Genomic DNA, 11,250 nt, shown 5'->3' with positions numbered 1-11,250 from the left:
GTCTCACAAAACCAAAAAAAAAAAAAAAAAAAAAAAAACGAGAGAGACCTGAGAGCCAGAAACGCCCCCGAGTTACCTACAGACAGTATCCTACTGCAAACGTCCCAGGACTTGGAAGGGAGGTTCTTGCTCCCTTCCAGGCCCCATTATGTCTGCCCTAGGGTCCTGGCGAGCTCTTTCTGCTCTTTCTCCCCTCTTCCCCGCGCCGCCTGTGTTGTGAGGCTGCCGTTCCTGACACGGCTCAGCTGAAGGGAAATTTGTATATCTCCATGAACCTTTCTTTTCACTCCGGCCCAGTCTCCTGTCCCTGTACTCTCTGTAGTAGTCAGCCATCTTCTCTGTGGATCTAGAGCAAGAGGCTGCCTCTGCTCATCTAGGCTCTGGCCACACACGAGACTGCAACTCCTACCCGAAGGCCTACCGCCTCTACACGGCCCTTGTTTGCCTTCCTCGCTTCCTGCGCCATTCAATTCAATTACCCGGGGTGGGTTTGGTCTTCCTGGCCAGCCCCTGCCGGATGCTTCTGAGCAAAGCGCCTTCTAGATCACACACCGCTCCCCGATTTTCTAAATTACTCACTCTGCTTTCACTCTGTGAAATACTATAGCCTAGCTGGTGGCTGCTGGTAACCCTGATCTCTGGGGGGAAACAGGAGCCTCGCTTTGTAACATTTGCCAGTTTCTGAGATGTAAATACTCCCACCACGGCCAATTTCAAACCATCAATCTGACACAGCTGAGCAGAGCTCCGGGAGGGGGTGGGAGAGACTGAGAAAGCTTCTGAAACAGAGCGTGAACATCCTGCCAGGAAGCTGCAGTTCTCAGGGCTCCCCAAACCAACCTCTATCAACATCACTGTAAAAAGAGCCACACAGTTCATCTCCACACTGGTCCTAGTGTCGCATGTCTGCATCCCAGTACGGCATCCCAGCTACTCAGGAAGCTGAGGTAGGAGAACCCACATCTGCTGGGAATGGTCTCTGGGGCTGAGGAAGGAGGCCTGCATGTTCAAGGTCAACCTGAGCTTTTACACAATGAGTTCAGGTCTCAAAACGACAAATAAAAATAAAACTTTACTTTTAGGTTTTTCTTATTCCCAAATATTTCTTAGGTGCTACGGAAGGAGGTGTGTGCCCTTTACCCATTCATATACTGAAGCTGCAACCCCCAGCGTGATATCTGGAGTTGGGGTGTAGGAAGTGAGGTTGAATAAGGTCATAAGGATAGGACCTGTGGTGGTTCCCATTAAAATGGCCTCCACAGACTCTTAGGAAGCGGCATTATTGGGGGTGTAACCTTGTTAGAGGAAGTGTGTCACAGGGGTAGGGCTTTGGGGTCTCAGAAGCTTACCCCAAGTCCAGTGTCTCTCCCTGTTGCCTGTGGATCCAGATGTAAAACTCTCAGCTACCTCTCCAGCACCATGTAGGCCTAGGTGCCATCATGCTTCCCACCACGACGATAATGGACTACATCTCTGAACTGTAAGCCAGCCCCAGTTAAATGTTTTCCTTTATAAGAGTTGCCATGGTCATGGAGTCTCTTCACAGCTATGCACTGACTAAGTCAGGCCCCCAGCCAACAGGGAGGAAGGCGCGCTCACTCCAGTCTGCCAGCATGCGCAGAGCTCCTGGCCCACACAGACAGCAGGACTCAAAGAGGACTCAGAATGAACCCACCCTGCCAGCATTTCCTAGTGCCCACACTCACACGTACACGCACACGCACACACACACACATCAGGAAAAACTCGAAAAATTTAAAAGGGGTTGGGACATAGCACAGTAGGCCCTGTATCAATCCCCTTCCCAACAACTAAACAACAAAATAAACAAGTAGCTATTTGCTTGTTACTGTTTTTCTTCAATGTTTATTGGCCCTTAGACACTGTTTCCTTCTGTGAAGAGTTCAGCGCATATCCACACTCTCCTGTTCTCACCATGACACTGTGAAGGAGACAGGAGCACAGCAGGCCACTTCACACTAGGAGGAGGGGCTCCTGCCGCACCACACACCCTACCAACTGACCTTCCTGGGTGGCAGCCACCACCACCTTCATTTTACAGATGAAAAAGGGACAAGGAAAGGCTAACCTGCCTGAAGCCAACAGCTGTGACAGGCCCGTGGTCACTCAGCGTCCTGCGGCCACTCGGCCACTCGAGCAACTCCCCCTCTTCTCAGAAGGAGGCCCAGGAGGGAAGTGGCTGCTGTCAACTGGAGGCCTGGAGGTCCACCCAGTCCCACACGTGCAGAGAGGCATCGCTTGCCGCTGACAACAAAGTTCTGGGTTTGCAAGGGTGCCAGGTGTGGGTGGTGACCAGAGGAGCAGCGTCCACCTCATTTCCCTCCAGGAAGATGTGGCCTTTGTGAGTGAAGAGAGGCTCCACTTGGCTTTCCTTTCCATCCCATGATGTGACGTCATAGATCTGCACTGTCCCATCAAAGCCTGGAGGACACAAAGGAGAGGAATGACCCTACATCCCTCTCTTTCCTGGGCAACTTCCTCTGACATGAGACACTCGGAGGCCACCCACGGAGAAAGCTACACCTGCAACAGTGGGGGTGTCCCCATGAGCAGCTGTGAATACCTGTCACCCACCCACAGAGTATTGGTCACATAGCTAGGCCTGAGGTGGATGCACGGTGTGTGTGTGTGTGTGTGTGTGTGTGTGTGTGTGTGTGTACGCATGTGTGACTGGCTGTAGGTCAGAGAGGCGAACCTTAAGCATCATTTTCCAGACAGTCCACCTTGTTTTTGTCACAGGTCTTTCCATTGGCCTGGAAACTCACCAGTTGGGCTGGGCTGGCCAGCCAATGAGCCCTAGAGCTGCCTGTCTGTCTCCCTGGTGCTGGAACTAGAAGAACATCCTTGTTGGGACTGCAGACCGCAGCCCCTTGACTTTCTTTGCCTGCCTCAGACCCTTTGCCTGCTGGAGTGAACTGGGCAAAACAACCTGTTTTCCTGTGCCTGCTGCTGCTCTGGGCACGAGACCCTCATGAGTTCCTGATGGCAGGGGAGTGGGTTCTGGTGGGTTTACAGCTGAAAATCCCAGGAGCTAGGGCATGGCTATCAGTTAAGGATCCCTATATAAGCTTCCCTGGAGCACAATAAAGTTGGCATTCTTGTTTCAAGGATGACCCATGTCCCCGTGTCTCTGTGTGTCTTTATGTGTTTAAATCTCCAGCCCTTTCCCAGCTCGCGCACCATCCTCCCGTAGTGCAGGCACTACACACACTATCACATCCAGCTTTTCCTCCTTCACCACCCCCATCCCCGTCTCTCTGTGAGACAGAGTCTATGTAGCCCTGGCTGACCAGGAGCACTCTATATAGACAAGGCTAGCTTCAAACGCACAGAGAACCACCTCCTCTGTCTCCCCAGTGCTGGGATTAAAGGTACGGGTGACCACAGTCGGCAGTGTCCAGGATTACATGGATTCTGGGGAATCAAGCTTAGAACCTCAAGCTCGCATGGCAGGCTTTACTGAGTTATGCCCAATGCCAACATGTGTTATCTTTAATCTTCATAACAGCATCTCCACAGGACATGGAGACAGAAGAAACTTTCAACCCTTTTCAATGCACTCCAAATTCCAACCCCTCCACCTCTGGGTCCTCAGCGGACAGCCTTGTCTCTAGTGTTGGGCCTCTTGTCCATCCGCTGAGGTCCAGCTGCCCCATCCCACACTGCTCTTTCCCGTTCTCTCTGGCACTGTTTCTTCTGGATCCTGAACTTCCCTTTGTGCCCTCAACAGTCCTTGCTCACTGGCTTCTAGATGGCCCCACGGAACACACCCTTGCAATGACAACCCCCAGGCTCCAGTGTGGCTTCAGTTAAGAACACAAGCAGAGGGCTGGAGAGATGGCTCAGTGGTTAAGAGCATTGCCTGCTCTTCCAAAGGTCCTGAGTTCAATTCCCAGCAACCACATGGTGGCTCACAACCATCTGTAAAGAGGTCTGGCGCCCTCTTCTGGCCTTCAGGCATACAGACAGAATATTGTATACATAATAAATAAATAAATATTAAAAAAAAAAAAAAACACACACACACACAAGCAGACCAGCAGCTTGTGGAGACGCTGCCACCCCTTTTGAGTGCAGCCTTGAGCTGTTCCGGGTCTTACTGTCTCTCAACACACCTGGACCTCTGCTAGGCTGGTAATGGCCACTGCTGGTTGGTGCAAGTTTGGTGGCCAGGGCGGGGAGCAACCTGCCTTTGAGGAGCCAGCCCAGAGACCAAAGCAATGCTAGGGGTAGGCAACCTGAACTTCTGCAGCCAGGTTAGGCACGGAGGTACAGATTCCTTCCCAAGCTACCAGCCCTGGGAAGAGCAGTGATATAACAGACACACCCTTCCCAACAGTACCTGAAATAGCCAAGCAGTTGTCCAGGCCTGGAGCCCAAGTCACTCGCAGCAGCTCTGGGTCAGGGCTGGGTTTGGACACGGGGCACTGGGCTGAGCTCACAGGGTGACAGAGGTTCCGGAAGTCAAGGAGACAGAGCTGCCCATCTGAGCCAAGGCTGGCGATGCAGGGCCCTGGGCCTTGCCCTTTGTTCCTAACGTCTGCACACCACCTCTCTCCACTAGAGCCAGGGCTGGGCCTGAGAGTCTCCAACGGTGCCCACTTCTGGCGGGTGTCCACAAGCCCCAGGCGACCTGAGGTGCCACAGAAAGCAAAGGTGTCCGCATCTAGAACCTGAAGGCTGCTCAACAACTCGCTGTCACTGGTACCTAGAAGATGGGGCAAAGAAAGAATGCTGGAGTCTGGCGGGCCGGACAATGTGGGCTGCGCCAGGCCCGGTCAGAGCAAGTCATGTTTACACCTCTGCTTTATCTTGCCAGTCTGCTCTACTGGGTGGGTGCTGAGCCCCGGAGGCCAGGGTTAGTACCGCACGCCCCAGCCCCAGGTTCCCCCGGCAGCTGGCAGAGGCCCTAGCCATGTCTCGGGGCTGAGCTGGCTGGAGGAGCCGGCAGGGGGCGCACTGCGGCAGTACCTGAGCTGTATGTGATCTTCTGGGATTCTATGTCCACAGTCCTCAGGCCACTGAGCCGAGTCCCGTGGAGGATTCCAGGTGCTGCAGAGGAGAAGACAGACACCCGAGGCCAGAGACTCTCCTCTCTGTCCTGCACATCAATGGTACGGACGGCTTCGATAACATCTGAAGGAAAGGGGAAGAGGCCAAAGCGCAGAGAATCAGTGGGGGCTGGCCAGAAACCCCTGACATTTAGAAGGGCAAGGCAGATGGGAGCTGAGACGGTGCTGAGATAACAACACTCGGGGTTTTGTTCACATTCTTGAACCTGCCAGCAGCGCTTTCACGTCTTCATGATCTGCCTTACGAACTATTTTTGCAAACGGGAGACAATGAGTCATTGTGGCCACCTTGAAAGCAAGCAGTTGACTTGTTTGGCAGAGAAAAGATGGAGGAAGGGAAGGAGCACTTGACTGATGTCAGTCACATCTCCAGGGAAAAGGAACAAGTTGAGTTCACGAACCAGCCCCCCTTCTTCCCGAACACGCTCTGGGAGCTCACGGCTGCCGGTGTTGCTGATGAAAATGAGAAGACAGGAGGACCTGCCTCTAAGACAGATTTGAAAAAGATGTACTCAGGTAGAATAAAATTTTAGTTTGGTTTTCATCTTTGCACATTAATTATTTTAGTATTGTATCTGTGCACATGTGTGGGGTCAGAGAAGAACTTGCAGGCATCACCTCTTTCCACCGAGAGGGTCCTGGGATTGAACTTAGACTGCCAGATGGTCAGGCGGGCAGCAAGCGCCTTTACCTGCGGAACCATCTTGCTGGACCTTTTTTTATTTTTTATTTTCCTTCTTTTTTTGAAACAGGGTCCTACTAGCCCAGGCTGGCCTTAACCTCTTGATTCTCTTGTCTCCATCTCCCACTGCTGGAATGGAATATAAATTTTAATTTTGTTTGGTTTCATCTCCGTAGTTTTACTTTGTCTCAGGCTGCTTGGTCTCTAGCTGTTTCTAGTCTCCGCATTCTACATCACTTGAAGCCTTTTTTATTTTTTTTTTCTTTAAGTTTTTGGAGATAGGTCTCATTATGTAGACCAGGCTGGCCTCAGACTCACAGAGATCTACCTGTCTCTGCCTCCCGAGTGCTGGGATTCATTTGGTGCTTCTCTTGATGGCACCTGTAACCATCTGGGACAAGACATTTGCTGCACAAGCTACTTAAAAGAGCAATTCTTGTTTTGTGTTTTCATTCTCCACAAAAGAACCCATTATTTCGCGCCCACGCTGTATGAAGATGAAGATCCCCGTGTGTCTCTAGTTTTAAGGACAGGCATTGGTCAGAACGGTGAGGGGTGGGGTACGAGAAGGGTATGACATGGCTGAACAGGAGTATGTGGCTGTGTGCTCCTTCAAACAGTCCCGGCACCGCGGGCACAGGGACATCTGGGCTCCCAGGGCCATGGCTCCCCCTATCGCATGGCATCTAGACTTCTCAACACAGGAGCAGACCCAACAGCTGGTCTCCAGGAAGCACCAAAAGGCTGCAGCTGAGGCCACTTCAGCAGAGCCTGCCTGGCTCTCCTGGGTCACACTTCCCTGACTCCCCTGAACTGGCTCCAAGGAGCCTGAAACCAATTCTCCAAGGACCTGCTGCTCTGAGCCAGGGGAGGGGTCTTAGCTGCAGAAGGAGAGACTATTTCTTAAACATATTATTATTATTATTATTATTATTATTATTATTATTATTATTATTATTATTTTCGAGACAGGGTTTCTCCGTAGCTTTTGGTTCCTGTCCTGGAACTAGCTCTTCTAGACCAGGTTGGCCTCGAACTCACAGAGATCCGCCTGCCTCTGCCTCCCGAGTGCTGGGATTAAACTCACTGGTTTACATAGTGAGTGCGCCACCACCGCCCAGCTAAGGAGAGACTATTTCAAAGATTCAGGAGGGGCTGGAATATAATCCAGTGTCCCAGAAACTGCCTGGCGCATCTGAGGCCTTGCACTCCCTTGCCATCCAGTATCATAGTAATTACACGCATACAGAAAACAAGAATCCAGCCTCTGGCCAGGCAGTGGTGGTGCACACTTTTAATCCCAGCACTTAGGAGGCAGAGACAGGCAAATTTCTGTGAGTTTTAGCCATTTGTGAGATGAGACCACCCTGGTTTATACAGTGAGTTCCAGCACAGGCTGGAATATAATTCTACGATTATATAGTAAGACCCTGTTTCCTACCCCGCCCCCACCAGAAAAAAACAAAAGCAAAACATCATCACCACACACACCGATAAGAAGAAAAATACCAAACTGGGATAAATGATTAGCAATGTATCTAATGAAGAATTTGAAAAAAAAAAAAAAAGAATTTGTATCCGGCACATACAAAGAACTTTATATCTCAATAAAAGCCAGCAAGTCGGTTGTTGGTGAGAGGCCGCCATTTCACTAAATCTATAGCTGGCTTCACAGCCACACAAGGGATGTCCAGGGCTGTTAGTGGAGAAATGCAAACGAGAGCTACAGTGACAGACAGCACCACACCCATTAGCACAGCCTTATAAAAACGGTGGGGTTAGGGACAAGCGCATATCTAGCAGGTGCCAGGTTTAATCCCTAGGCACAGAGACAGTGGCAAATGTTGGTCAGGCCATGGAAAATGGGAACTTTTGCACATCGCTAATGGGAACATCCATGAAACCATTTTGTAAAACTTATGTATGTGTCTATACGTACATGTTCCTGCATGAGTTATATGTACCATGTGTGTGCAGGTGCTCATGGAGGTCAGAGGGTGTCTGACCCCTGTGAACTGGAGCTACCTGACAAACAAATGTGCTGGTACCCAAACCCGGGTCCTCTGCAGGAGCAGGGAGAGATCTTAACCCTGAGCCGTCTCTCCAGTCTCAACCTTTCTTCCCTCCCTCCCTCCCTCCCTCCCTCCCTCCCTCCCTCCCTCCTTCCCTCTCCTTTCCTTTCCTTTCCTTTCCTTGGTTTTTCGAGACAGGGTTTCGCTGTGTAGCTTTGGCTGTCCTGGAACTAGTTCTGTAGACTAGGTTGGCAACTTTTAATTTCTTTTTCTTTTTTTTTTTGGTTTTTCGAGACAGGGTTTCTCTGTAGCTTTGGAGCCTGTCCTGGAACTCCCTTTGTAGACCAGGCTGGCCTCAAACTCACAGAGATCTGCCTGCCTCTGCCTCCCGAGTGCTGGGATTAAAGGTGTGCGCCACCACCGCCTGGCAACTTTTAATTTCTTAAAAAATGAAACAAAACCTCATAAATTTACCATATAATCCAGCAATATATGTCCATATCAATCAAGATTTGTACATTAGGGCTGGAACAGACAGACAAAATGTGTCATACCATCCAAGGGAACAGTATCAGCAATAAAAAAGGACTAAATACTGACGAATGCTATAATAAGGTAATCTTAAAGAGCACACGCTAAGGGACAGAGGCCAGGCACAAGAGAATCCATGAAAGGTTCCCCCATCAGACTTTCTTCAGAATAGGCAAATCTACTACAGAGAAAATATATTGATTGTCTGCGACAGGGTGTAGGAGTGAGATGAATAGTTAATGGCATAACAGATCTTATTGGGAGTGATAAAAATGTCCTAAAACTGATTTATAGCAATGGCTGTAAAACTTGGCAAATTTTCTTTAAAAATTATTGACCTATACAATCAATATGAATGAGTCTCATGTAGGTAAAATACACCTCAATAAAATCAAACAGCAGCAACACCAAAGGCCGCCACACGCATAGGGAAGCAACACAAGGAACTGGGAAGACCACGCAGACAAGCGACCAGGAGGTGCACAGGGGTGAGCCCAACAGCACCCCTCACGGGAGCAGCAGTGAGGCCTGAGAGAAGGGACAGACATTGTGCTGCCTGTGGGAAGCTCTGCCACAGTGTGGGGAGGCCCACTTCCTGTTGTGAGTGCTTCTTACTGGGGGGCGGAATGAATGGCTGGGTCAGTGAAAGGGGACGTGCTCTGGTGCCTGCCGGACAGGGACCTGCAGTCCCATGGCTATTCTCCACAAGGGGACTTCCTGCTCCTCTCCAAGTGCTGTGTCTTCCAGGCAGACTGCCAGTGAACCTTTGCTCACTTGCTATTTTCCTCCCCGAGAACGAGCAGACTTTAAAAAGAGGGACCTCATCAATGCCTCCTCCTCCTTGAGCTGAGTGCCCATCGTGGCCCTGCCCAGCTGAGAGGCCCTGGCTCTCTAGTGGCTCTGCCAGCAGCTGGGTTGTAAACTCCAGTCCTGGTGGAAGCTCAAGGAAGCTGGAGCGTTTGACCTGTCTGTCACACTGTGGACACTAACGCATCTGTGTGGTACAAAAACCAACAGAAACTGTGCTGTCCTGTCCTCTCCCTCAAGTGCTTCTTACTGGCTCAGCTTAAGGACCAGGGCTGTGTGAGCCGTTTTCCTAAAACCCCAGTGTCCCCAAGTGAGCGTCACTCACCATTGTCCTCTCCAGTCTGCCACACCTGCAAGTAACGCCCGGGAAGGCCACTGGTCACCAGCAACCTGTTCCAGAGACAGAAAACCTCAGTCCAGACAGAGGGACGCTTACCTTCACCCTGGCAGCCTTTCCCCTCCAGCCCACTCAGGATCCCTCATTCAACAGCCCAGCAGGCTCACCCTGCCTCAGGGACAGGCTCACACCTCAGAGAGAGCCACAGACCACGCCCAGGCTTTCACAGGTCATGCCGGTCACCTGGAGAGGACACACGTGGGGAGCCTGAACACACAGCCTTGACAGCTCTCTGAGAAGCTTCGGAGCACTTTCCACTCTGTATCTGGTCCTGGAGCAACCCCAGGGGACCTGGTGCCTCCACTACTCAAAATGGCTGCTGAGCCACTGGTTTCTTTTCTTTTCTTTTTTAAAGATTTATTTATTTATTATGTACACAGTGTTCAGCCTCCATGTATGCCTGAAGGCCAGAAGAGGGCGCCAGGTCCCACTACAGATGGTTGTGAGCCACCATGTGGGTTGCTGGGAATTGAACTCAGGACCTTCAGAAGAGCAGTCAGTGCTCTTAACCACTGAGCCATCTCTCCAGCCCTACTGGTTTCTTTTCATAAGCTAAACCTGTGTGCCCCGGCCCGATGTGCACCCACCTATGTCTGCAGACTGAGAAACAGGCACGGTGCTAAGAAGACAGAACACTGCTGAGCATTTCCTGTCATCCCCAAAGAATGGAAGGTCTGGGACACACACTGGCCGTACCTGGTATCTGGCACGTGCTTTAGGTCGAAGACAGATCTGTCTGAAAATCCTCCATGGCACACTTTAAAATCTCTCTCCGGGAATAAACCCTAAAACACAAAAGGGTGGGGGCAATCAGACAGTACCTGAATTTTTCTTTTCTTTCTTCTTCTTCTTCTTCTTCTTCTTCTTCTTCTTCTTCTTCTTCTTCTTCTTCTTCTTCTTCTTCTTCTTCTTTTTTTTTTTTTTGTTCTGCTTTTTTGAGGCAGGGTTTCTCTGTGTAGCCCTGGCTGTCCTGTAACTAACTCTGTAACCAGGCTGGTCTCAAACTCACAGAGATCTGCCTGCCTCTGCCTCTAGAATGCTGGGACTAAAGGTGTGTGCTACCACTACCCGGTTAGCTCACAATTTTCTATAACTCTTGTCCCGGGGCATCCAGCATCCTCTTCTGACCTCCAAGGATACCAGGTGTGCACGTGGTATTCAGACAGGCGTGTTGGCAAAACACTCATACACATAAGATAAATTTTTTTTTTAAATTAGGTATAGGGGCTTGAGAAGTTGCCCAGTGGTATAGCTTTTCCACAACACGAGCAAGGCCTCATAGCATTGTACACACCCAAAATAGATTAGGGGGCCATTAGAGTATATAAGTCAGTGGAAACCATATGGATGAAGGTGTGGGATCTGAGGATTAAGAGAAGACAGTAGGGACAGAACCTTAGGGAATGTATTTACATGATGCAGAGAAAGAGTCTTTGGAGCTGGAGGAAGAGGATGCGTGAGTGGCAGCTATATAAGTTCAAGGCCAGCCTAGTCTACAAGAGCTAGTTCCAAGACAGTCCAGGACAGGCTCCAAAGCTACAGAGAAATCGTCTTGAAAATCAAAAAAAGGACCGGGCAGTGGTGGCGCATGCCTTTAATCTCAGCACTCGGGAGGCAGAGGCAGGCGGATCTCTGTGAGTTCGAGACCAGCCTGGTCTACAAGAGGTAGTTTCAGGACAGGCTCCAAAACCACAGAGAAACCCTGTCTCGAAAAACCAAAAAAAAAAA

The 11,250-nt window shown here is 50.4% G+C and overlaps 1 protein-coding gene across 3 annotated transcripts in view; it reads right to left on the bottom strand.

Moving 5' to 3' along the window:
* The window catches only part of Wdr73 (WD repeat domain 73), a 13,847-nt gene that overhangs the window by 1,407 nt on the left and 1,190 nt on the right, over positions 1-11,250 (bottom strand). For 2 of the 3 annotated variants that reach the window (XM_050154073.1, XM_050154072.1), the window contains exons 4-8: positions 10,219-10,307; positions 9,451-9,515; positions 4,993-5,157; positions 4,364-4,729; positions 1,829-2,442 (exon numbers count right to left, since the gene is read on the bottom strand). In XM_050154073.1, coding sequence (XP_050010030.1) covers positions 2,207-2,442; positions 4,364-4,729; positions 4,993-5,157; positions 9,451-9,515; positions 10,219-10,307 — 921 coding nt within the window. In that variant the 3' untranslated portion in view covers positions 1,829-2,206. Of the gene's footprint in view, positions 1-1,828; positions 2,443-4,363; positions 4,730-4,992; positions 5,158-9,450; positions 9,516-10,218; positions 10,308-11,250 lie in introns of those variants that run through there. The other variant, XR_007593941.1, reaches the window with a different exon arrangement.

Source organism: Alexandromys fortis, unplaced genomic scaffold (genome assembly GCF_014885135.2).
Source record: "Alexandromys fortis isolate MF-2015 unplaced genomic scaffold, M_Fortis_MF-2015_v1.1 scaffold_86, whole genome shotgun sequence".
Lineage (NCBI taxonomy): Eukaryota > Metazoa > Chordata > Mammalia > Rodentia > Cricetidae > Alexandromys > Alexandromys fortis.
The sequence above is the reverse complement of the archived record's forward strand: the minus strand, read 5'-3'. Positions and strand labels throughout refer to the sequence as shown.